Source organism: Macrotis lagotis, chromosome 1, assembly GCF_037893015.1.
Source record: "Macrotis lagotis isolate mMagLag1 chromosome 1, bilby.v1.9.chrom.fasta, whole genome shotgun sequence".
Taxonomy (NCBI): domain Eukaryota; kingdom Metazoa; phylum Chordata; class Mammalia; order Peramelemorphia; family Peramelidae; genus Macrotis; species Macrotis lagotis.
This window is the reverse complement of record NC_133658.1, coordinates 88,122,228-88,150,171: the sequence shown is the minus strand read 5'-3', so window position 1 is coordinate 88,150,171 and position 27,944 is coordinate 88,122,228. Positions and strand designations below refer to the sequence as shown.

Below are 27,944 nucleotides of genomic sequence, written 5' to 3'. Positions count from 1 at the left end.
ATATGTGTAGATTCACACACGTGTGTAGAGATATATAACCATATAGTAACAATACATGTGAATTATATATATATGTGTGTGTGTGTGTGTGTGTGCATGTATATATAATATGCAATATTATACATAATATAAACTGACATATTTTAAAGGGGTACTCAAAATTTTTTTTACTACTGATAAGGTTACATGATCAAAATTTTAGAGATCACTGGTTACTGTTATAATCAAGAATAAAATACCTTTCTAATAACATAATCCATGCCAAGGTCTAAAACAATTGTGTTAATGACCTGCTATTGTATTATATCAAGATTTCCTAAACTGGAGTCCAAGAGCTTTATAAAAAAAATTGTATAATTTAATAGAGAAATGATCAGGAAGCTTTGAAATAAATGATTGAGCTCTAAAGTCTATGATCCTATGAGTCTATTCCATGAATAGAAATCTTGTTAGTCTGTACTAAAGAGTGGTGATTTCAAACTAGATTACAGTAGTTGTTAATTTTGTTACAACTAGCACTCTTTTCTTAATTCCTTCTCAGTCTCAAAGTATGAGATATAGTCAACCTTAATTTTTTCTGCTTTTCTTCAGCTCCCAGAGTGATAAAGGGCTATACTTCAGTCTTTCTTGTTCTTTTACATTAAGAGAGTTCTCTCTAAGCATGCTTCTTCAGATTATTGCTGTTGTTTGTTCTTCAAAACAGGAGGGTGACATCTTGTCTTGCAAGTGAATTGGATTGAAAAGCTTTACAAAGTCATCAGCCTCATTTTCTCTTCCAGAGTAAATGGAGTCCAATAGCAAAAACACATGTCAAAACAACTGGTGATGGCCCTACTTGGCTTCATCAAATTTTATACTGAAATAGCATGTCAGTCTTTTAGTTAATATTAAAGAGGTTCTACGGGACCCAAAATTATAAGGAATTATTTCATTTCATGACTGAAAATCAACAGCATATCACCATGAAAAGAGTAGGATCTGATGCTTACTTACCTGTGGGACCATGAGCAAGTCACTTTTCCAAATTTGGATCTCAGTTTTCTAATCTAGAAAAGGGGAAGATTGGATAGGGTCAGAGATTCTCAAATGTTTTAGTCTTATGGTTCTTTTACATGCATAAAATTGAGCTTTTTCCCTATAAAAGAGACCCCCCCCCTTTAAAATGAGGAAATGTCCTCACCTAGTTTTGACCTTTTGGAAATAAACTTTCCAGAATTTATCTTAATCAGGGATTAATGTTACCAGAGGTTTTGACCTTAAGAAAAAGACAATAGAATTAAGTTAACAAATCCATTTATTGATATTTCTCTAAGTCAAGGACTTCACCCGTGTGAGTGGGGGAGGAGGTCTATCTAGAGAGTAGATCCCCTAAAATGGAGGTCTACTGTTGTCCTTAAATAGCTTTTCCATCAGAAGGCAGAATCTGAAATGTCACCTCTGTCTTGTCCAATCAAAAGGAGTGCAGTCCCCAAAAGTAGAATGGAATGGAGACGAGGCAGGAAAAGGTGGAGGGAACATTCCAGGATGAATCTAAGGTTATGGGGTAACTTGATGTATAGGACTCTTGATGTGATTAAAAGGCAAGTCAATATTTTGTTTACCATTAAGGGAGTTCTCTCTAAGTCCACTTCTCAATTACTAAATTGACTTGATTAAATTATCTAAGTAAAAGCTTAAAAGGGAGGTTTTATGCAAAAGGTGAATTTTCATCCACTTGTGTTATAGAAATGTTTTAATATATATACATATATATATATATTTCAAGGACAAAATTCATTGTTCATACCCCAAAGAGTTTTTATTTATTTGGGTTATAGATATAAATATTTTCTGTATTAGATTTAAAAATAGTATTATTAATGAAATAGTTTTGAGCTTAAAAATCCTCTGAAAGTCTCAGGTCCCACTGGTTACACTTTGAGAATCAGTGAACTAAATGATCTGTATATGACTTTAGAGACCTTTAAGTACAAGTTAGACTATAAAGCCACAAGGGAATGAAGATGTTGTAAGTATTCTTTAAATTCTTCCAACACATGGCACAGAACTTTGACAATTACTAATTGTCAAAAAAATGAAAGGATCTTAAAAATGAGAAAAGAAGTGAATGATTTGCCAAATGTCAAAAAGCTAGTTAGTGGCAAAAGGAAAACTATTGCCTGAAGTATTTCACATTTTTTCCAGTTACATTCAGGACATTTTACACTTTCAGCAACCACATCACCATCCACTTCTTTCCTGATCTCCAAGTGGAACTGTTTTCTATACTTTCCCCTGAGCTGGCATCCCAGCCATAAAAAGGAAACAATTATTTGTGCGTAGGAAGCAGTGCTCCGAAAAGGCAAACAATTTACTAAAATTACTTGCAATACTCCCTAAGATCATCTTCCAACTTGAAATGATCTATATATGCTTGAAAAACTATTGTGAAAACAATGTATTGGTTATTAAGTATCTCTTCTCCTGCAGGGGTCTTTATCACTTAATCTATTCAGGAGCTGATTATCCAGTTTGTGAAAAATCCAAACCCTTCATTTCTCTACTTTCTTCTGTTGCCTAACTTTTGGTCATTTCACAGTTCATTACCATTCTCTCTACAGGGAAATAAAAGCAAATATAGCTCAAACCCGTAAATTTTTTCAAGTGGCTATGGTAGAAGTAGATATAATTATTAACTAAATAAAATTTTAGTTAGACATGTCATTTTCTGCAAGGATTCGGTCAGCTTGTGCTAGGTGCTCTGGGAATCTGGGAATCTGGGAGATACAAACAAGTATAAGATATAGTTCCTACCCCAAGGATCCTTTCATCTAGTTAGAGAGGCATGTATATATGAAACAAAATAACTATGTCACATAGCACTTAATAAAGTTCTAAAAATGTGTTAAGTTGAAGGAGAGCTCACTGTGTTCTAATTATCAGGGGCTTTGTGGAAAAGACGAGCTAGACTATGAAGGATGGATAGAAATGAATAGGCAGCAAAAAGGAGGATGGTCATTCCAAGTAAGGAGAAAAGCAAAAGGCTGGTAGACGGGAAAAAAACAAGGAGAGTTCAAGAGTTCATTTGTGGTTGAAGGTTTGCAAATGTATATATTTTTATGGTTTTTTTAATTGATGTCTTCTTTTTGTTGCTGCTGTTGAATCATTTTTTTAGTTGTGTTTGACTCTTCATGACTCTAATTGGGATTTTCTTGGCAAGGATATTGAAGTGATTTGCCATTTTCTTCTCCAGCTCATTTTGCAGATGAGGAAACTTGGGGAAACAGGGTTAAGTGATTTTCCCAGAAGCCTGATATATATAAATATATATGTATATGTGTTTATATTGTATATTTGCGTATATGCATGTGTATACTTTCAACCACAAATGCTAACTATTTTTATTGTTAATATTATAACTGGTAAAATTTGATCCTCATAATAATCATATGAGATATTGCTATTATTATCTCCAATTTACAGATATGGAAATTGAGGCTAAAAGTTAAGTCACTTGCCCTAGATTATACAACTAATAAGAATCTGAAGCAGGATTTGAAGCCAGGTCTTGCTCACCTAGGTGCAAGATTTTAACCACTGAGCTGCCTACCTGCCTCCATCTAAGGTACCATCTAGTTTTTAAATCATGATCATCATGATCTGGAAGATATCTCAAAAGTCATATAGCTATAGACTAATAGGATCACAGATTTAGGGCTATAAGAAATTCTATGGGCCATTAAGTCCAACTCTCACATTTTACAAATAAGAAAACTGAATCCTAGAGATATGAAGTGACTTGTCCAGGGCTACAAAGCCTATAAATATCTAAGGTCAAATTTGATTTGTCCAGGGCTACAACTTATAAATATCTAAGGTCAAATTTGAGTCTTCCTTCATTTCAATATTCTCTCTCTCTCTCTTTCAATCAACAGCCATTTAAGTACCCAGTGACTCTTCTTGATTGCTCAACAATGGGGCTCTTGATCACTATTTGGGTCCTGATTGGCTAAGAATGAATTAAATAGCAATTATTTCTGTTTTGGTCAGAAACCCTGAGGGTCTTCCTCTCTCAGATTAATTTATTTATGTTTGCCTATGTAAAAGTGGTCATTCTTGACCTCTTTGCTTCACCTCTCTCTTACTCAGTCTTAATCACTGAGTAGTCAAACAGTGACCTTAGAAAGATCTTAGTTTTAAAAGAAAAATCTTCCACTGCTCTCCAGGGCCATTTCCAGTCATCTTGATCCATATTGGGTTACTGGACTCATATAACTCTGGAGGAGAAAATGAGGCTGGTGACTGTACAACCCATTCATTCCTCCACCCCCATTTAAATCTAATTCATTTGCATGTCATGGCATCACCTCCTTGATGTCAAAATCGTCTTTGAGAATAAAGGACAAACAACACTACCACCACCAACAACATGTTGTTTCTGTGTCAGTGGGGATAAAAATATGAGAAGTGAATATAAAGGCAGAGACAAGTATAGATAGATATAGATAGATAGATAGATAGATAGATAGATAGATAGATAGATATACATATATATGTGTGTATAAAATGTAAAGAGAGTAAATGGAAACAAACACAAGAGGGATTAAGAGGAAGGGTGTGGGCAGTTGGGAATATTATGGAAGACTTCATGTAGACTTCATAGTGCTTGAGCTGTGACTAGAAGGAAGAGAGAAATTCTATGAGATGAATGAAAAGAGAAAGGAGTTCATTCCAGGAAATGGATCTGGCTATTTCAAAGCACCAGAACAAGATAGTCACATGTGAAGGACAGAAAAAAAAATCAATTTTCGAAGAACATTAGATCTTATTCATAGATTCACGGATCACAGAGTATCAGAAGAAGAGAGATATCCAAACATGGCCAGGATAGGTTGAACCAGATTGTAAAGGGCTTTAAGAGATAAAGGGGAAGCAACTGAGAGCTACTGAATCCAGAAAGGGTATGACAAACTTTAGAAAAATTACTTTGGTACAATATGGTACAGGAGAATAGCCTGGAGGACAGACTAGAAACAGAAGAACCAATTAGAGGACTGTTGTAATAATCTAGCAAGAGGCAATAAGAGCCTGAACTAAAGTAGCAGGGATAAGAGAAGGAATCTGCAAGCTGCTGTGGAGGGAGCAACGTTGAGATATGATATGAGAATGATTCTGTGTCCAAGATCTTGAAGTCCCCGTCTCAACACCTGTCCTATTGTACTAGGGTACCTGATGAGGTGATGTTTGAAGTTGCTAATGGGATATTAAGATGACAATGTTAAACAGGAAAGCAGAGATAGAAGAAAAGGCTATAGATAGAGATTTGCATAGAGGTGCTAGTTGTAACCATGAGAACACATTTATCTTTGTGAGAGAATATAGAGTGAGAGAAGCAGATGACTTAGGACTTAATTTTTTAATATGGTCCATTTAGCAGTTAGGGAGGAAAAGTAAAACTGAGAAAGAGTACCTGGTCAAACAGGACCTCAGCATTTTCCACAGTGCCTCCAGAATAAACCAGTGACTAGAGTATGGACTTGGAGTCAAATCTAGCCTCAAATCTACTTATTAGCTATGGAACCCTGGGCAAATCACTTAACCTCTTTTTGCCTTAATCCACTGGAGAAAGAAATAACAAACCACTCCACTCTCTTTGCCAAGAAAACCCCATGGTCAGTATTGGCATATTGTGGTCCATGAGGTCACAAAGAGTTAGATATGACTGAACAACAAAAAAGTCATTTTAGATATAATTTTGTCCAAATCAAATTGAACACAGGTTAATGTAACTTATTTTTCTTCTACATCCTGCTCCTTCTTGTATTTCCATTTCTTGCCAATGATACTTATGTAATTGGGGTTTTTTTAAGAAAGATCAATTTGGGCACTAAGTGTAAGATATGATAATAAGGAAAGAGATTGGGAGCATAGACACTAGACAAGATGCTAAAACAATAATCTAATTGATTAAAAATAATCTAGGTCGGCTTTGAACATAGGAGAGACTTATTAAATATTTAAGTTGAAATAATAATGAAAAAGAACTAGAATTAATGTGAAGGCATTAATAGAAATGGAAGAAAATGAATTAGGAAGATTCCATGGGACTCGATGACTAATTATACATAAACTGGGGAAAAATTAGGGTGAATGAGGGTACGAAGGTTTTCATTATAAGAGAATGATGAGGCTAGCAGAAATAGCAAATTTTAGCCAGGAAGAGCCAGTTTTGATTTAAGATGGTAAGCTCAGTTATAAACAGGTTGAATCTGAGGTGATGTGGGATATCCAAATATGTCAACTATACAGAAGTTATACACAATGGAACAGTGTGTTGATTCTTAGATTTCAGAATCCTAGAATCTTATAATTCAAAGCCTTATCTAACTTATTTAAAAGTTAGAAGTAGGAGTATTTGTATTAGGATCAAGACTAAGGAAAGATGCCTTCTGTAGATTATTTGGTAGTTTCCAGTCCCCAAAAATTAAATATCTGTTATAAGATCTCCTACTACATATTTGGAGAACAAAGATAAAATGAACAATAGTTCCTGCTTTCAAGGAGCTAACGTAGGGAGGATATAACATACAGATAGATAAGCAAATACATGATGATTTTAGGAGGGAGAAACCACAAACAATTTAGGCAATCAGGAAATGCTTCCCTTATGAGGTACCACATAAGTGGAGCCCTTAAAGGAAGAGGTGGAAGTAAGGAAGGAGTGTTTTCTTGGCATAGAAGACAGCTTAGACAAAGAGGCAAGAGATAGAATGCCAAGATCATGAAACAGCAAGGAGGCTACTTTGGATGAAGTATAAAATTCCAGAAGGGGCATTATGGCAACTAAATAGTACTGCCAGAAGGAAACTAAAACTCTGCCAATGATGACAAAATCTTGGGCAAAAAAACTGAAGATCACAGGGGAATAGGTTGTATTTTCATCATTGGTACCCATGGAGAACAAGGGATCCAAGAAGAAAACAGCTGACTAAGAAAGTAGTGTTTGAGAATGGAATTTGGCTTTATGGATCACAGTTTAAAATATAGGGATAATAGATTTCCTGATCATAGATGAACTTCACCTAAAAAGACTGGTTAAAACATGAAATTATTGGGTCTGCTCACTTTACTCTTATCTCAACTCATGCTTTAAAATAGTTAAGCCTCCCGCCAGTAGCCTTGCCTTACCTACTCACAAACCCATCTCTCCCTTCACTTTCCAGTTTTATAGGCTTCATGAGTTCTTTGAGACTAAAAATAATTTTGCTTTCTTATACTTGTAAGCAGAGAATCTAGCATCCTACTGGTATACAGTAAATACTTACTAAATGCTTTATATAGTCAAATGCTTATCTAGTCAAAAGGGCTTTAAACTAAACAGGAGAGGAGAGGCAGACTATTGTCTAGGTATAAATCTTAAGGTAGATGTCATTTAGAGGCACAACAAAGAAGGAAGAATAGCAGCTAAGATGAAATTTGCAGGAGATAAAATCCAAGAAGTAGCTAAATTCCTGGCCCCAATTATCTTACATATAAATGCTAAAAACTTGGGTAACAAACAAGAAAAACAAAAAGTCTTAGGGCAAAGGGGGAAAATTTGTCCTCAGTGGTTTTACTAAGATTTGATGGGATGAAACAAATGTTCAGAACAGAGCTCTGGATGGTTATATTTTATATAAAAGAAAGGGAATTGAGAAAATGGTATGTATGAATGAATGAATGTTTGAATGAATGAAAAAGCATCTATTAAGTACTATCTATATGATAAATACTATACTGAGCACACAAGGACTAATGAAGAAATCCCTCAAGAAATTTACATTTTGATGGGAGAGATAATCCATAAATTATTAAATAATAAACTGCTGGAACTACAAACTCCAATCTTATTCATTAGCAAGACTATGGACTTGGAGTTATGCTGACCATCTGGTGTGGTTGAGGATCAGCACAAACTCAGCCAGAGTTTTCCCATGAAACATATTGTGGAGGAGCAGGATATTACAGTGGGAAAGCTGGCTGAGTATATCGTGACTGGAATGATGAGAAATAGGCTAAAGGCAGGGGCTCTAATCACACAGAGACTCAAAAGATTTAAAACTAGAAGAAATGAAGAAGTGTTAAAGTAGTTTGGTTAGTTTTTTTCTTAGGGTGAGAATATAAATGGGTATTTTTATCAGGAACAAGAAGTAGCATAGCAAAAGTCCAGTACAAAGATATTAGAATCAGGAATAGGGGTCAAGATGCCAGAAACCAGATTACAACAACTGGCTGGGCTTTCCAAAAAGTATTTTGTTCTACTCCTGTCTAGAACTGTGAAGTGAGGCTTTAATATGCAAACTGATACTATCTTCCCAAGTTTGGGAAAACCAAATGGAAATCAACTCCTTACATTCACTATTGGATTGTAAACTTTTATTTTATCCTTGTATCCCCAGAGATTAACATAATACTTTGTAATAAGAGATATTAAAACTTCAGCAGTTGGCTCAGTGCCTCATATATAATATGCTCTTAAGTTTCTCAACTTGAATTGAGAAGGCATATAGAGAGAAGAGCATATGATTTAGGACTGATTCTTGAGGAATGCCCATACTTAGAGTCATCTTATTTTCAAAGAAAGTGTTAAAGCAAAGAAATAGTAGAAATGATTAGAAAAATAGGAGAACCAGGTTAGTTTAAAATCAATGGTCAAGGAAGATTTTCATAATTGAAATTTTAAAATTCCAACATTAAAAAAATTTAATTTTTTCAATTAAAAAACTGACAAAAACTGTTCCCTCTGTGCTATTGTCCCTCTTCTCTACTAAGAAATAAGAAATCCTTGTACTAAATTTGCATGTATAAGCAAAATAAATTTCTATGTGGGCAATGTGCAAAAGATAACTTTCAACCAATTCATTACCCTTTGTGTCAGAAAATGGTTCATAATGAGACCTCTGGGATCCTGTTTAGTTATATATGATCAAAATTTTTTCAAATTTGTTTTTTCTTTTTTAAAAATAAATTGCTCTCTTGGTTCTGCTCACTCTATTAGTTCATAAAAGTATCTCTAGATTATTCTGAAGTGATCACTATCATCATTTCTTACAGAACAATAATATTCTATTCAATCATTCCCCAACTGCAGGTCATTTCCTATATTTTTAGTTCTTTGTCAAAATTTAAAAAACAATCCTGTAAATACCTTTTCTGTCAACTTTGCCAAATTGATGGGTCTGTGGAACCTCAGATTTACTTTAATTTGTATTTTTCTAATTATTAGTGATTTGGAGTATTTTTGCAAATGACTTTTTACTACTTGGCAGAAAAGTTATTGATAAAAGTTTGTTATGCTTGCCTTGTGAATAAGATGGTTAAAAGATGACCTGGATTTCATTTCAAAAGGCATCTATTGGGGCAGCTAGGTGGAGCAGTGGATAGAGCACCAGCCCTGGTGTCAGGAGTACCTGAGTTCGTGTGTGTGTGTGTGTGTGTGTGTGTGTGTGTGTGTGTGTGTGTGTGTGTGTGTGTGTGTGTGTATCAATCCAGGAGGGACATCTCAGGTTTCTAACCAAAATGGAAACATTTGTTATTTACATTCACTTTCAATTAGAGAAGTAGAAAAGAATGACACTTTGATAAAGAGTTCTCTATTACTTGGAAGTATTCAAGCTGAGGCTAGATGACCTTTTTGCAGAGATGCTCCAGAAGAAATTCCTGCCTTGGGTTGGGAGGTTGTATGAAGTGACTTCTAAAAATCTATTCCAATTCTGGGATTGATTATTCTAAGAAGGGGGTAGGTGGCTTGTGTGTCCCCAATACTGCCACTAAAATTATTTTGTGACCTTGGAAGAATGTTTACCTCTCTTGACTTCAGTTTTTCCAATTTGTAAAATGGTGAGAATTGGATTAGATGATCTCTTTGTGCATAGAATTGGGTATATTATTAAGTATACCTGCTGGTATATAAGTATAAAGGGCTGTATGGGGCTTTTCAAAGTGGAAAGACATGTAGAACTAATCAAAACAAACAAAAACTGCAATACACTTTCAAAGAGGTATATTAGAGATACAAATGTGGAGTTATCTGTATTTGTGATAATTGTAATAAACAAGAGAGAAACCACTAAAGTTACTAGTGGCACCTCTATCAGGTTTGGAGAATTGCCTTTGTGATTCAAAAGATAGATAAAGATAGCAAAACTACTTCCCTTCTGGACTGTGGTATGTTTGTCTTGCTAATATCAGAATGCTAATCATGCCACTGAATTTTGAACATACATACATACATATATATATATATATATATATAACTATGAGGTACCAGCATAACATGCCCCCAAACAGCAAACAAATTAAGCTGCTACACCATTGACACTTTATAGTATATAATAAAAACCAGAAATAGCAAAGTTTTATTTAGCATGACATAATTCCTTTTCCCATCCCACACCTTAAAATGTGAAAGATAACTCTTTTAAATAACAATAGAGGCTTTCATTTCAAGACTGATTCAAATATTCAGATATCTTTGGGATATTCTGGATGCAATTGGAAGTCACCTTAGGGATCATTTTATCAATCTTGTCATTTTACAAAAGAGGAAAGTGAGGTTAACATGGGCAAAACTATTTGCCCAGTGATGGAAAAGGCATTCAAGAGAATTTTGGTTCTAATCATCACCTTACTCCTTACAACAAGAAAACAAATTTAAGTACTGTGAAAACCTTAAAGTGATAGTTCTTTATATATGTAATTTATTACATAAGTTTTGTGTATATGTGTGTGTATATATACAGAGAGAGAGAGAAAGAAACATAGACAAAAGCCTAAAGAGTGTGAGTTTTTTAAATTTGATATAACACATTAGGCATTAATTTGCTTATCTATGAAGTGAGTAGCATTGGATTAGCATTTGTATGTTTTACATTTCTTTTCAGATTTAATTCCATGACATCACTTCTTTGGGTTTACACATATTTCTGTGCCTTAAACAAGAAGGAAGTAGCTAAGCTGGAATGCAAGTACAAGGTTCTGTTTTTTTTTTTTTTGACTGCACCAAGTTATTATGTATAATTTTGGTCAGAACTGAAGGTTTGGAAAATGTAGGCAAAGAGACAGCTTGCTTTACTTATTTTACTACACTTCTATTTTAGCTTATTAAAAAATTTAAGAGGTTGATTTAGATATTAAAAAATATGATGTTGAAGAATTTTAGAAAGGTGTTCCAGAGGCAAAAAGTATTGCCCCAGGGCCAACAGGGTGACAAGGCAGCTTGTGTATCAAAGCAGCCAAATACCCAATGAGATTGTTCATTGGAAGTTGATAGTCTTATATCATCTACTCATTTTCTTAGAATCAGGTTATTTAATACAGTTGGATAATCCATCACCATAGTTTTTGAAATAATTGCTAGTCAAGAAATTTACACATGGTCTGAAGTAAGATTAGAAAAAAAAATCTGGCTTAAATTTTATCCAGTTTATAGATTTAGGACTGAAAGAGAATTTATGGATTCTCTAGTGGTTCAACTGCCCTTATTTTGTGCAAGAAGAGAATTTAGAGGGTGAATGTGGAGTTAGGAAGCAATAGACTGGAAACTCTCTTCAAGATACCTTACTAGCCAGTTGATCACATAATCTTTCTCATTCACCATTTCCTCTTCCTTACTATGTTTTCCCTGGAATGTTGTGAGAATTAAATGAGATTTTATATGTGTGTGAATCATTTTAAAAATCTTAGTGTGTTACATCAATATTACTTTACAATATTATTGATTTGCTAAAAATACTGAGGGGGAGAACCAAGATTGAAACCCAACTCTGAATCCAAATGCAAAGTCGTCCCCTTGTAGCTCATTGACATAATTCCATACTATATAGTGGAGGCCCCAACCACGGGATTTCCTCTCCACCTCCTCCTTCCATTGTTAAAAGTGCCTTGCTTCCTTATACCCATCATTTCACATTTTCTTAGAGCCAGAATAGACCTCAGAGGTTATTTATTCCAACCAGTAATCATTCTACAACATTCTGAAGTAATCATTATCCTGTCTCATTCAGCCAGTGAAGCAGGACTTTTGTCGGAGAGGGGTAGAAGTCCAGTCAAGTCAGAATCTCCTTTATACAACACCTACCCATTCCTCTAGTTCTGCCCTGTAGGGGAACAAATAGCAGAACCCATCTTTTTCCTCTTGTCAGCCCTTCAATAGTAGAGTTCTAGGAGGGTCAGAAGAAGAATCAGGGGACCTCTCCAAGTTCCCTGTCTTCAGCTTCCCCTATCTTTTCTTTTTCTTTTAATTTTTTTTTAGGATTTATTTTGTCAGGCAGTGGGGTTAAGTGGCTTGCCCAAGGCCACACAGCTAGGCGATTATTGAGTGTCTGAGGTTGGATTTGAACTGAGGTGGTCCCGACTCCGGGGCCGGTGCTCTATCCACGGCCACCTGGTTGAGCCCGGTGGTTCCTACCCACAGTGAGCTTCGGAATGGCAGCCTGTGCCATGCCAGCCCCGCCTGGGGCAGGGGTGGGGGTGGGGCAGCTCGGTTAGACTGGGCTGTTCAGGCCCGGGCGAGGCCAGCCTTGCAGAAACATGCCCATCTGCAAATGCCCCTCCAGAGCGCGGGGTTCTCGAGCTTAAGACATTTTTTACTAAACCGATTCCAGTCCCGGCGTTCCTTTGCGGTGCGACGGGCGCATTTGCGCACTCGGCTTGGGGGGTAGGCTCCCTGGGTTCCCCCAGACTGGCAGGGGGGCCCTCGGTGCCCTCCCCCTTGGGCGCTTCGCCCTCAAAGCGCGGGGCTGGGGCAGCGGTTGCCGCAGCGCCCCCGTCCTGGCAGTCCCCCCGTCCCGGCCGCCCCCCCCCGTCCTGGCAGCCCCCTACTCCCGGCCGCCCCCCCGTCCTGGCAGCCCCCCGTCCTGGCAGCCCCCACTCCCGGCCGCCCCCCGGGTGAGCCTGGCTGGGGTCGCGGCCGGGCAAGTTGGGCGCCGCCGTCGCGCCCAAATGCGGGCTCCGGGGCTCGGGTCTTCGGGCAGACGGAGGGAATGTGCAAGTGGAGAGCGGCGCGGGGCGGGAGGCGCGGTGCGGGAGGCGCGGGGCGCCGCGGTGCGGGAGGCGCGGTGTGGGAGGCGCGGTGCGGGAGGCGCGGGGCGCCGCGGTGCGGGAGGCGCGGGGCGCCGCGGTGCGGGAGGCGCGGGGCGCCGCGGTGCGGGAGGCGCGGTGCGGGAGGCGCGGTGTGGGAGGCGCGGTGCGGGAGGCGCGGGGCGCCGCGGTGTGGGAGGCGCGGGGCGCCGGGCGGGTGACGGCGCGCGGTGCAGGCGCCCGGGCCCAGGCGTGTGCGGCGGCGTCCCCGGGCCGGGCCCGCTCCCCGGGCGGCGCCCCCCCCCCCGCGGCCCACCGGGCATGCGCAGGGATGGGGGCGCCGCGGGCCGGGCGCGCGCATGGGCTCGCTCCCGGCGGCGGCGGCGGCTGCGCCGTGGCTCCCAGCGGGGACGAGCGGGAGGAGGGCGGGGCTGAGCCGGGGCCGGGGCCGGGGAAGGGGGCGGGGCGGGCGGCGAGGAGGAGGGGAAGCGGAAGCCATGTTGGAGGCTCCGCCGGGCATCGCGGCGGGCGCCCGCGTCGTCTCCCTGCGGGGGCGCTGGGTCTGAGGCGGGGCGGGGCCGGGCGCGGGGGTCGCGGGCGCGGAGCGGCGGCGGGGCCGGGCCGGGCTGATTGTGACCGCCCGCTCGGGCGCCGCGGCCCAGGCAGAGGGGAGGCGGCGGCGGCGGCGGCGGGCGCTCGGCGGCGTCCGCTCTGCCCGAGTCCCCGGAGCGGCCCCCCCTCCCCGCCCGGGAGGGAGGCGGGGGACCCCCGGCCGCGCCATGAACCCCGGCTTCGACCTGTCCCGCCGGAACCCGCAGGAGGACTTCGAGCTGATCCAGCGCATCGGCAGCGGCACCTACGGGGACGTCTACAAGGTGAGCCGCGCCGCTCCCCTCCCCCCCGGGAACAAAGAGCCCCCCGGCCCGGCCCGGCCCGGCCCCGGCCCCCGCCGCGGGGCTGAGCCCCGGTGCCGGGCGGGCGGGGACCGCCGCCCGAGAAGCCGGGCCGGACGTGGGAGCCCGCGGGCCCCCCGCGCGCACCCCAGGAGCCCCCGGGCCCGGCCCCGCCGCGCGTGGCTGTGGGGGCGCTTGGCCACAAGTTCCTTGGGAGCTTATGATGCCGCTGTGGCCAAAATGCCTTCCTGCCCCAACTGTGACACGGCTTGGGGAGCGCGCACGGACGAGGAGCCTTAAAAAAGAGCTGTGTGCCCTCGTCCCTTCTCGTCGGTCTCGTTTGTTCCTACTGCTGTTAGAGTGCTGAAGTGTGGCAGAGCTGGGTGAAAATGGAAATGCCTTTAGATAATGCACTACTTAGTTGGCGGTGGTTCTCCACAAGCGTTGTCTATAAATCAGTCTTTCAACCATGTAAAGGTGTTAGCAAAAAAAATGTTGTGAGATATCCTTAAGGAAGTGCAAACAATCACACCCTAATGTATTTGCTTTTCAAGTTTATATTTCTTAAGAGGGTGGGAAAAGAAAGTTTATGTTTCTTAAGAGGACGGGCCTGTTAATGACAAGAGAATCTTAGTTTGAATGGCAGATCGTGAAGTTAACTTTTATTGAGTGTTTACTATGTAAAACTGTGCCAAGTCCTTTGAAAAATGGCACAAAAGTAAAAATTCACAGCAGGAATTCTTCGGCTATATTATAACCTTCGAAAGTTGCTAATTTTGCATTATTAACATTTCCTTTAAAAACATCATCCATACTGTACCCAAGTACCAGAAGGTACTTTGAAGCAGCTTAATATTGGCATTTCCCTTCAAGACAGGAGATAGAATAGTTCAGTCTCAGGTTTATAGTGGGGAAACTAAGGCATGTTTTGAGTGTCGTTGGCTTTTTTTTTGCTGTGTGCTAAGTTAATGTAGAGCTTTAAATAGAAAGAGATACCTGATTCCAGTTTCAAAGCTCAATCACACTTTCTGTTTTTGAACAGGCTTGCCAAACAACTATCAGATAGTAGAGTTTTGATTTCTTACAGCTGAACTGAGCTTGAAGCAGAAACCAAAAGGAAAGAAAACCCTTACCCCTACCTGTGGTGAACCTTTAAATCATTCAGTTTGCTTCCTAACTGCTAAAATAACTTAGAGGTTTTACTGTTTACTTTTTTTTTTGACCTTCAGGCAAATGCCTGCTACTTGTATGCACTTCTATTGGTCAAAACTCTCACTCAAAAGTTTAAGCCCTTGATGAAAACAATATATTGCTTTGATTGAAGACTATCTTCTAAGAAGTTTATTTTCCAGAAAACAAGCATATAGTTTCTCCCATCTTCCTGTCAGTATATATATATATATATATATATATATATATATATATATATATATTAAACACACAAAAAAGTCATAAATATAAAACATTTCAATCAAGTTCTAGAAAGCTCATGAATAATATCCTGCATCATTGCTGGTTTTGCATTGTGGTAGCCCTATTTAGCTTGGTGTTCTATAAAGAACTATGCACATATTTGTAATAACCCCAAAGTGTCACACATAATTAACCCTACAGAGTAATAAGGATAAAGCAGCTTTTGAATTGACTTCATTTGGCAAGTACAGAGTATCAGTAAGTTCATAAGCTGTAAGACACCTAGAAGTTTAGTTCAAACCTTCTCCCTCTCCATTTTTTAAGCATAGAAAGAAACTGAGACCCAAATAAATTGTGGCATTCAAATATGTACAAACAGTAAGTGGTAGGACTTAGAGCTGGAATTTGATCTCTGGTTTCCTGATTCTCAGGTTTTCCACTCTTTCCACTGACCATTCCCTCCTATAAATTTTATCATTGAAAGTTTTACATGTGAAGAAATTGAGACTCAGAGAGATGAGGTTTATGGATCCTTGATAAGCAAAAATGACAGAGATGTTGTTTTCTTATAGGGAACTCAGATCTAGTCTGCACTTAAGATTTCCCTGAGTACCATATTTATTATATGTGTCATATAGGAGAGATACAAATATAAGGATATTTGATTTCCTGTTATTTGTACACATTTTATATTTGTGCAATTATCTACTTTAAGTTAAAGTAGCATTATTGTTGTACCTAAAGATGACTGTCATTCTTACCTCTTCTGTGTTCCTTTCTATCTCTACCATAAAGTAAACCAGATCCTGCAGGCAGCATTGTGTGGAAAAGAGTTCTAGAGTAGTGCTGAAGAGACCTGAGTTCAGATTCAGTCCCAGACACTTAGTAGCTCTGTGATCCTGGGCAAGTCATTTAGCTTCTGTTAGTTTGTTTCTTAAATGACCACAATAATAGCAACTTCTACACAAGTTTGTTGTATGGATCAAATGAGATAATATGAGTAAACCTTGCAAACCTTAAAGTGCTTTAAAATATTAACATCGTTTTTTTCCTGAGGGTTAAAATGAAAAAAAAACATTTGTGTAAATATGTTTAAGAGGTATAAAATAGGCATTGTTTTGTGTTCTCCAGTGGCTTCTTCCTATCCTCTAAATAACATTATTAGTATGTGAATATTTAAATAGTTCTTAAAAACTTACAAATCTCACATTGTGAACAAACAACTCAAAAGAGCTAGATAATGAAAATATATAACCCCATGTTGAACAAAAAGTAAAGAACTGAGTCTCACACAGTGAAGTGATTGCCAGGGCTGCTTATTCTAAGCATGTGGCTTTTTTTCTGTCCTTGGTTGATGTCATTTACTTTACATGATTTAGGATCATGGGATGATAGATTTGTTTGGGGTGGGAATATGTGACGGGACCTAAGAGTTTTTAAGAGTTCAACTCCATATGAGAAAACTTATGTCTAGAGAGCTTTTATAAAGTAGCTTTTCCAAGGATACACAAGGAGCAAATAACCAAACTAGTGTTTGAATATGTATCTTGTGACTCCCAGTCTTTTGCTCTTCCTACTGTGACATATTGCATTGGTATCTTCAGAATGATTTTCTTGCCATATCCACCAGGATGACTTGTTCACATTTCAAACTCAGTATATCCAAAACAGAACTCATTATTCCAATTCAAGATGTCACAGTGATTTTCAAAGTAATCCTTAGAGTCTCCACCTTTCTTCTTCAGTTGCCTTGTTTCACTTGTCCCTGACATAAGTGATTTGGAAAATTTTTAGTACAAGAGGTTCAGAAATAATGTGGAAAAGTCAAGCAATAACAATCATATAATTTTGACTTAAAAGTTGATTAGAGATCTGTGACACAGTTGACGTGTAAATTATATCAAATCAGATGTTGATAAACTTATGTAATACCTCTCCTCCCTTCTTTTTGAATTTCCTGCTTTTGTTGATGGTTTATGTTCATAGTAAGCTACAAAATCCTGTAGATTCCACTGTCTTTTGAACTTATTCCCTCCTTTTTGTTCTAATAGTTGAGACCTTCATATTTTCCCCCCAAATATTGTAATAATCTCTTTAGTGGTTTCAATGCTTCTCATCTCTTTGTCCTTCCATTCCATCTGAAAAACTACTGCCAGATTAACTTTCCTGAGCACTGTGATCATGTTGCCTTTCTTTGCCTACCAATTAAGCCCATAGTCCCTAGCTGGCATTCAAAAATCTCTGCCTGGTCCAAGCTTAGCTTTTCCGATACAGTCTACCCCAGTCCTTTTTTTATATCCTGTGTTTTCAGCCAGACAACTAGCAACCAAAGTTGCTGCTTCCAGAACAGCAATTTCCCCTCCCTCCCTATTTTCTTTACCTAAATTGATCTCTTATACCCTACCTGTACCTCCATCAGGCTCTGCTCTAATGCCATTTCTCTTGAAACCTTCTGAAAGTAATTTTCCCTCTTCAAATTCCTGTGCACACAGTGCACATACAAATTATTGGAATCAAATGTTGATCCACTTTTATTTGCCCTTGCCCTCTTCTTATGGCATTTACCACTTTTTGTCTTAAAATTATTTGTCTGGTCTTTCCCTTCCTAGATTACAAGCTCCTTGCCACAGGAATTAGCATAGTAGGAATAATAAAGAAGACCCTTCCTTTTAGTTAGGTAAGAAGTGACAATGATGGAAAAGGAAAGGAAATGAGATCTTGGACAAATAAAGTGTCAATTTCTTGTGATGTCAAAGCAATGTCTTTTGACTTGTAAGGCTAGGAATATTTTTCAGTGCTGTGTAATCTGTAGAATTCTTGATAAATCTTTTAGAGCCAGTAATTGTCAGATAATGTCTTTCTTGGATCTCATTATTTAAGAGAGACATGAAGAATATAAAGAAGGTTCAGAAGAAAACAGAGATGAAATAAAATAATAAAGGGAGTTGACTTGTTTGGAGTGGTAGTGGAGAGAGCACTACTTTCTGCTGGGAGTGAGAAGACTGGCTTCTGATTTCATGTCTTGCCTCTAACTTGTTCTGTGAGTTTAGATAGATCACTTAACTTTCTCTTGAGTCTCAGTTTTCTCATATCTAAAACACACCAAATAGATGGTCATCATCCAGCTTGAACACATTGTGATTTCTCTGTAGATGAGGCAGGGAAACCTTGATTATTTAATTTGGGGAGGGGGAAGTGTTGATAGATAAGTGAACAAGTCTTAAGTTTATGAAGAGTCTAAAGGCAGCATGATGCAGTCCAGAGGTGTTAGACCCACAGCCAGAACACTCTTAAGTGTGCCCTGTAACAGATTGACATGTAATTAAGAATTGTTTGACAAAATAAATAAAATATAACATAGGCATTGTGAATATATGATTTCCATAATCAGTATGTGCACGGAATTCTTATATCCTTCCCTTCTTTTCTGTTTGAGTTTGATACCACTGCTGTGGTAGAGGCAGGAAGAATTCCAGTTCTGCATCAGGTTCTCATTAGCTGTTTCACCATAGGAAAATCACAACTGGGGTGGCTAGGTGGCGCAGTGCATAGAGCACCGGCCTTGGAGTCAGGAGTACCTGGGTTCAAATCCGACCTCAGACACTTAATAATTACCTAGCTGTGTGTCCTTGGACAAACTACTTAACCCCATTGCCTTGCAAAATCTTAAAAAAAAAAATCACAACTTCTCTGAGTTGCACTTTTCTCATCTGTCAAATGGGATAAATGCTGATAATAAATTTTTCACACCTCACAAGTAAGTATATTGAGATTCAGATAAGATGTTTATAAACCTGTTAATACTATGTAAATGTCAGTAATTATTTCAAAAATCTGAGAGGCATGAAAGGAAGGTGACTAGGTTTATCTTGTTGAGGGAAGACCTAGAGAAAAAGAATCTAAGCTTCAACAAGGGGGCCTGTTAGGCAAAGGGATTTCTAGTCATTTTCTCTATGAATGGACTGTCCAGGCAATTATGAGATCTTTTCTGGAAGGGTCATGAAAGGTCAGGTTTCATATCATTTTTTTTAGTTTAATTATGATTCTGTCACAAGTCAGGGAGATTTTTTATTTTTAGTTATGTGATTGGTTATTATTTATCTTCTATAAAAATAGATCTAAATTTTGATTTGGAGGATGATTTGTTATTCTTTTCTGACATTTTTTCCAAATTTGTTATGAAATTATTCTATCTGTTTAATTATATTTTCTGCACTTTGTGAATTGTTTATTAATATATCATACTAATAACTGAGAGGAAGAAAGGACAATGAATGAAAAAGTTGTTGAAAAAAGAGTTGAGCTGGAACAGAAATCTAAAAGCTGCTTATTAGATATTCAAACTGATATAGCCCAGGCTTCCATGATTTTCTCTTTGCTCCTGGTGCAGAAAGAAAAAGGAATTTGATCTTCTTGTTAATTAGTGCAGGTTTTGATTTAGAGACGTATGTGTTTTAGAGTATTGATGTCATTAATGACAACCTTTTGTGAATCTTGTTTCAGAGGAAACTTGCTTAGATTTATTGTCTGTCAGTAGGATTAGTTCATGTATATTTAGGAACGTTAAAGCCCATCTTTTCTAACCTTCCCATTTCACAAATGAAGAAACTAAAGCCCTGGGAGCTTAAATGACTTGCCTGCCTAGAGTCCCATCAGGTAATTAGGGTCATTTTCATTCTGCTTTTGAAATTTAGCAACTTAGCATGTAGTTGTTAGGGTAAAATGCTGTTTTAAGTGGGTAGTGAAGTTGTTTAGTTGTTTAGGTCATATCATACTTTTCATGACCCCATTTGAAGTTTTCTTGGCAGAGATACTGGAGTAGCTTGTCATGTCCTTCAGTTCATTTTACAGATGAGAAAACTGAGGCAAAGATGATTAAATGACTTGCTCAGAATCAAATAGCTAGGAAGTATCTGAGACTGGATTTAAGCTTGGGACTTCCTGACTCCAGGAAGTACTTTATCCATGAAAAAAATATGAAATGAGATGGCAAAAGCTCTGTTAAAATTTGGACTCTCATGCTATTCATACTTGTAGAAGGCTTGCATGGGGACCAACTTCTGTGGGCCCCTCTATCTGTAAAATGAGGGAGTTGGACAAGATCTTTAAAAATCACTTTTTATTCCAAACTATATCTTCTAGCAATTGAATTCATTTGAGTTCATATTAGTTAGTAATTAGCTATTATCAGACAAGACCTTTAAAAATCACTTTTTATTCCAAAAGATATGCTCTAGCGATTGAATTCGTTGAGTTCATATAGTCAATAATTAAATGGTCTGCCCTGTGTTAAATATTTTGCTGAGTGCTGGAGATACAGAAATGAAAAGTAAGTCTCTTCTCCCACAGAGCTTGCTAGAAGGTGAGTTAAGACTTGAAAAAAAAGTCTGAGAAACTAAGAAGCAGAGGAGAAAAAGGAGAAAATTCTAATGAAAGTACTTGGAGATATGAGATGTGATGTCTTGTGTGAGCAACAACAGGGAAATCAATATCATTGGATCTTAGATTATGTGGAGAGGGAGATATGAGAAGACTGAAAATGGGCAAGGGTGGGGGGCAGTTCTTGAAGGGACTTTCAAATACACATACATAGAAGATTTTATGTGATCTGGAGGTGAAAGGAAGCCACTGAAATTTGTGGGGAATTAGTGGCTGTGGGGGGGTGTCAGGGGGAGGGAATATGTGGTATGACTAGGCCTAAGCTTTAGAAAGAGCACTTTGACAAGTCCAGTGGTTGATAGACTGGAATGGGGAGAAACTTGTGGCCAGGCAGCAGGATATTCAAATAACCTAGGTATAAGGTCACACAGACCTGCATCATACTAGTGGTAGTATCAGAAGAAGGACTGGGGAAGGTCAGATGGGATATGGGAGTTGAGAGTGAGTAAGTTGTGAACCTTAGGGACAGGGGGGAGGCTGATGCTTCCCTTAAGAATTATGGGGAAATATGTTAGGGAAAAGATAGTGACTTCATTTTCAACCATGTTGAGTTACATGTTAAGATTTTGAACTGTGTTTATGGTCTGATTGAAATGAGATTTCAGTTGGCAGAATTGTGATGAGGGGAGTATGTTCTAGGTACATATTCTTGGAGTAGCATTTTTTTTTAGGTTTTTGCAAGGCAATAGGTTTAAGTAACTTGCGCAAAACCACACAGCTAGGTGATTATTAAGTGTCTGAGTTCAGATTTGAACTCAGGTACTCCTGACTCCAGAGCCGGTGCTCTATCCACTGCTCCACCTAGCTGCCCCTATCCTCTTGGAGTAGCATTTAAAGACACAGTGACAAGAAACCAATGGGTTTGGCTTTGCTAGAACTCAAGAAAGATGTAAAGGGAAAATAGTATGGAAAGGTTGATTAGAGGTAGATTGTGTGAAGGGCCTTGAATTCATTTATTCTTCCCCTCCCTCCAAAAGAATATTTATCAAAACTATCTGTGAGTGGGAGGCACTGTATTGGCTTTGGGGATAGTTTGGGGATCTAGTTATGTATACACATGTATATGCATGTGTGGGTCAGTTTAGTGGGGGAAGAAAATGATAAATACTAATAAATCTTACACAAAGCGAATGAGAGAAATGAAAAAGATAGATTCCCCTTGCTTTGAGATGGGGGAACTCACTTGAAGGGAGGGAGGGCAGAGGCTGTCAGAGAGTTTCATCATGGAGGGTTTTTACTTTGAAGAAAGGAAGAACTTAAATTGGGGGAAGAGAGGCAATGGTGTGGAGATGGTAGAGTACAAGATAAGAATAGGAGATGGTGAGCAGCTCATTTTGACTGGAATGTAGTATAAGATAAGGTTGGAATGCCAGTAATAAGAGATTTTTTATGATTTTTTATTTCTCACAAGGTTTTGCTTTTGTTTTAAAATGAAGGAAAGTGGAGAGGCTTGCCCAAAAACAAAGGTGGAAATAACTCAGATTACTCTTCAAATTTTCAAAATAATGAAGCAATATTTTGTCACATTGCTCTCACCGAAAATATTATCACTAACAATTCTAGGATAAAAAGGTTTTTGTACTGCCTAGGGTCACCCAGCTAGTAAGTGTCTGCAGCAGAATTTGAACCTTTTTGCCTCTAGGGCAGTGCTTCCTCCATTATATCTAATTGAATTTTAAATAAACTCTGTGGTACAGATTAGAGGTGCTGCAGAAGGGTAAAGATGAGAAAAGTCACTTGAGGAAAAGGAAAAGCCATTTGAAGTGGGAGAATTATGTATGAAGATACTTGTTTATTCCTCATCTGACCATCAGCAAATCCCTCTTTCTTTGTAGTTCACTCCAATTTTTATTATCTAGTTCAAATCCTTGTCATTAACACATATCTACCCTCTCTATTCTTCCTTTCTTTAGAAATTCAGTTCCTAATTTGTTGTTTTTCCTTCCATTCCAATTCCTCATTCTTGAAGATTTTGACATAAATATTGATAATCCCCCTCAAAGTTTCTGGCTTTCAATGTATCTGTCTTCTTAATTTCTTTCATCTTTGTCTTCATTGCACTTCAACTGCATGAAATGATGGTCCTCTTAAGCACTACTTTTATGATTCATAGCTCTGAAATTTCTTTTATGCTGACTACAGCATTCTTTTCTTCACTCTTCTACCTCACTCGTTCCTCAACCTATTTTGAATCCTCACTGTGACCTCCAATCCCTCAGTCTCTCTCCTTGTTCTAGTCTATCATGCTTACTTTCTGGACCTTTGTTTTCTTTTCATGGCCTTAGCTCTTGTTAAAGTTGACATGTTTAGTGATGCACTACCAAATATTGTTAGTTCCCACTGTATTTCTTATACTCTTGTCCTTTTGCCAGACATGCCTTGCCAAAACCCACCCCTCTTCCTGATTTCCCCATTTCTGTCATAGGCACCATCATCTTTCTAGGTGTTTCTCAGTCTCACCTGATAATTCCAAGAGAAGCAAAAAAAGGACATAGAGAAATAAAAAGCTGAAAAGTGATTTTATGGTGTTTATTCCCTCATTCGGTTTGGAACATGCTTAACTCATTATTTCAGAATCATGTAAAATGTTTCAAATACTGAAAAGTTAGACTGAAGAAAAATGATCTGTTGTTGACTGAATAATGATAATAATAATATTAGACATAATTAATGTTTACAGTGAGTTATTTTCCCGTTTGCTCTCACAGTAGCTTTTGAGTTGGATGCTATTTTTATTATTCCTGTTCTATGGATGAGGAAAGTAAAATTGTCTGGATGGACCCAATGTTCCTTCCACATCTTAAACATACCATATCCCAAACATCTTTTCCCCCAAACCCTTTCTGTTTCGAACTTCCCTGTTACTGTAAATAGTACAAGCATTCTCCCAGTTACCCAGGCTCACAACCTGAGTGTTATCCTTGACTTGTCCCTCTCTCCCTCACTATAGCCAATTAGTTTTCAGGTCATTTAGTAATGTCTCATTTGCCACCCTCTCCTGACACTACCCCTTCCTGGAGCAGCCCCTCATCTCATGCCTGTACCACTACAGAAACCTTCGATTAATCTTTCTGTCTTGTCTTTCCCTGCTACTTTCCATCCCCCATTTGGCTGTCAGGTTGATCTTCTGGGCTCCCATTCCGCCCCAAACTCACTCATTAAACTCCAGGGGCTCCCTGGCAATTCTCAGATTAAAAATATTCTGTTGGAATTTTAAAGCCCTTCATGTTCTGGTCTTCTTACATCTTGCTTACTTTAACATACTCTGGAATCCAGTTGCACTGGAATCTTCATATAATCTAGTTTGTTATAAGCACTTGTTTGTAGGCTATTTTTTCATTAGACCCTGAACTTCTTATTAGCAAGGACTGTTTTCTTCTTTTCTTGTAATCCCATTGTCCACACTGTGGTTGGCACCAAGCAGTAGCTAACAAATGTTTCATTTACTGACTGAAGGAACCAAGGTCATGAAGCTGGAAAGCATCTGAAAGACTCTAACCAAGGCCTTCCAGGTGACTGATTTGTAGTCAGGAAGACCTGAATTAAGATCTGGCCTTAGATAGTTATTAGATGTGTGACCCTGAGCAAATAAGTTATGTATCCTGTTTGCCTCAGTTTCCTCATCTGTTCAATGAAGAGAATAGCAACAACTTTTTAAAGCTGTTGTGAAGACCAAATGAGTTATCCTTTGAAAAGTGCTATAAATGCTAACTTACTATCAGAATAGAAAGTACCTGGCACTTACATGCTATATTTTTAAATTTTTTAATATTAAATATTTATTACCTTTCTCTCCTTCCCCTTCTAGATTTTAAGTTTTTCAGAATGCTATTTTTTATGCTAGTAAAAATACTTAACGTTTTCTCATTTTGGAAATTTAAAAGGGATACTTTAAAAATATATGTCTGTAAGTCTATTGCTAATAGTGTAATATTGAAAAATTCAACAATGAGAAAGAGAAAGGAGTAATAACTAGGAAAAAATTATTTGACTGATCCCAAGTACATTATAGTCAAACTTCTCATTTATAACATTGTTTCATTGATACTTCCTATCTCAAGAAACATTGTAATAGTATTTTACAGAAAAGTGAGCACCCAGATTTATTGGCTTAAAACTACCTTCAAGGCTTTCTTTTTTTTATTCACCCTAAATTCACCCTAAATCTTTGCAAGTAATAATTGTTATTCTGTAACAATTTTATGAGCCTTCCTGTAGTAAGATGGACTGGTGTAACTAAGAGAGGGTTGACCTCTGAACCAGTGCCATCTGTGCCTTTGTTACCTTCTGGCTATGACTTGAGCATGTTCTGGGTGACTCTGAAATTGTGGAAAAGACATTTTGGCAGAGGAAGTTTCTCCCTGTTGAGGCCTTCTCCCTTTCCTCTTCTATATTTCAAAAAAGTGTAGAAGTAGTATATTCTGATACTTCTAATATTTTAGCCATTTCAGAAAAAAATGCAGGAATGTGGCAGTGGGTGTATTGGCACAGATGTTAGGTCCAGTCCTGGAAAAGACCTTTTCTCATCTCTGCTTCATTTTACAGGTGAAGAAATGGGCTCTGGAACCCAATTCTTTTGATTTCAAATCAAGCATTCTATTCATTCACTACAAGCGGTTCTTAAAATTTTTTTTTGTTTTAAGCTTACTTTTTCCAAGAACTGAACATAGTTAAAAATTTGGAAGAATGAAAGAAAAATGAATTGTTTTAAGAAATTAAGTTTAGGGGTGGCTATGTGGCATAGTGGATAAAGCACCGGCCTTAGAGTCAGGAGTACCTGGGTTCAAATCCAGTCTCGGACACTTAATAATTACCTAGCTGTGTGGCCTTGGGCAAGCCACTTAGTCCCATTTGCCTTGCAAAAACCTCAAAAGAAAAATTAATTTTAATGCTTGTTTTAGAAGCCTGCCTCAAAACTCTAATTAAGTGGACTTGCTCATACCAACAGGGCAACAATCAGGCACAATCTTGGGATATCTGTGATGGGGAATGCCATCTATATCCTAAGAAAGAATTGTGCAGTTTGAATGAAGACCAAAGACTATTTTATTTTAGTTTTTAAAAAATGTTATCTTCTTATGTAATTCTGCTATATCACACTATATGTTTCTTCTTTGAGGATATGATTTCACTCTCATCACATTCAACTTAGATCAATGCATACTATGGGGAATGATGTAAAGACTAACAAACTGCCTTCTGTGGGGGGTGGGGAGAGGGAAGCAAGATTGGGAGAAAAATTGTAAAACTCAAAATAAATAAAACCTTTCTAAAATTTAAAAAAAAATCTATTTAAGATAGTGAATCAACATATTGGGTTTGACCTCATTGCATCAAGAGATTAGATTGCACAGTGCAGATGAGCATGCTTCAGTCATTCATTGATGATTTATTAAATACTTGTACCAAATACTCAATTAGGAATATAGGGAATATAAAAGGAAAAGTATATACTCCATACCCTTGAGTTGATCATCTTGATAAGTAAGATGTGATAATAGTTTTATTTTTGTGGTTGCAAAGTGCTTAAACATCCACACATGTCTTCTAATCCTCATAACCTTACATTATAGTTCAAAGAGTCTCATAGGTTAAGAAATTGGTGTGCAGATAAGTTAGTTTAGAGCTTTAAAGAAATTTAAGGAAATAAGTTGTACACACAAATGCAATATCTTGTGAAAAAAAAACTTGGGAAAAAGTCATTGAATCTTTCTTCATTTTCTCATCTCTTAACTTCTCAGAGTTGGAATAGGTGATCTACACTCAGTAATATTCTTTGTCTATATAAGTCCAGATTCCATAAGAAAACTCACTAGGTGAAATAGAAGTTTAGAGGGAGGGGGGAAAAATGTCTTTTGGAGATGGTGAAAGAAAGGTTTAATAATAAATGGAAGAGTTGGCTTTAATCTTGAAGAATGTGTTAGAATTTTGACAAGAGATAAATATGAGAATGATCCCAGGGAAGGAAATGTATAAAACATGACATTAGAAAGGGACAGTGTGTTTGAAGAAACATTGAGTCACCTTGTTTGTTTGGAGTTTAGTGGTAATTAGGGTTGGAAAAATAAGTTTGACCTGGGGTGTGGAGGTTCTTAAGGAGCAAATAGCAAGTGTCAGACATATGATAGGTGGAATAGAAAGACTGATTGCTTTCCCCTTTTCCTTTCCCTTGAGAACTGTACTAAGGATTTTAGACTTAATATTGGGTGTGTTTTGGAAAGAGTTGATCAGAATTGTGGATAATTATTCTGTAAGTAGTCTGTGGGATTAGTTAGATGGAGAGAGTACTTCTAAAGCTCTTTTAAGACTAGAGATTAAAGGTTAGAAAGGCAATAATCAAGTCAGCAAGCATTTATTAAAAGCCTTCTGTGTGCTGGGCAACTGAACAAAACCCTGAAATAGAAGGAAAAGAGGCATTATTGGTCCCAAGGAGTCGTTAGATTTAGAAGAAGAGCCATGTGAATAAAGATAGGTGGGTTTAAAATGGTATATTGAGGAGACAGTCACAGACCTACTTAGAGTAGATGCTCTATTTTTAAGAAGAATAGAAAATTATGCTGCTAGGGAAAGATCATGAATCAAGTTTGAATCTCTTGATTTTGAGGTGATGGTAAGATTTTTCAAATAGAAATTGTCAGCTGAAAACTTAAAAAAAGGGAGATTATAGCACATTTGTGAAGGTAGAAGGGAAGGAACTAGTGAAGAGGAAGAATTTGAAGAAGAGATTAAAAGCAGTATTCTTTGGGGAGGCTAGATGGTGCATTGAATAGAACACCAACCCTGGAGTCAGGAGGACCTGAGTTCAAATCCAGCCTCAGACACTTAATAATTACCTAGCTGTGTGGCCTTGGGCAAGCCACTTAACCCCATTGCCTTGCAAAAACCTTTAAAAAAAAGCCGTATTCTTCATTTGGTGCAAAGGATAGGGTCAAGTTTAAAGGTAGAAGTTTCCTTAGATTGTATGGGAAAGAGGTGCAGATACTTAATCCTTTGATGATATGATGGTAATGTTGATATCTAACATTTTTTATATGTCTCTTTAAGGTTTTCAGAATACTTTACATAAGATTATTTCATTTTATTCTCATAGCAACCCTGGTAGGTTTCAGGGAATGAATCATAACTCATTTAATGCTTTCTCCATGTTATGATTCTTTTTAT

General features: G+C 38.4%; 1 protein-coding gene across 3 annotated transcripts in view; it reads left to right on the top strand.

Annotated features, from left to right (window-relative positions):
• The first annotated feature begins 13,676 nt into the window (after positions 1-13,676).
• Positions 13,677-27,944, top strand: part of MAP4K3 (mitogen-activated protein kinase kinase kinase kinase 3) — a 212,985-nt gene continuing 198,717 nt past the window's right edge. For 2 of the 3 annotated variants that reach the window (XM_074204313.1, XM_074204320.1), the window contains exon 1: positions 13,677-13,913. In XM_074204313.1, the coding sequence (XP_074060414.1) occupies positions 13,818-13,913 (96 nt within the window). In that variant the 5' untranslated portion in view covers positions 13,677-13,817. The remainder of the gene's footprint in view (positions 13,914-27,944) is intronic. The other variant, XM_074204329.1, reaches the window with a different exon arrangement.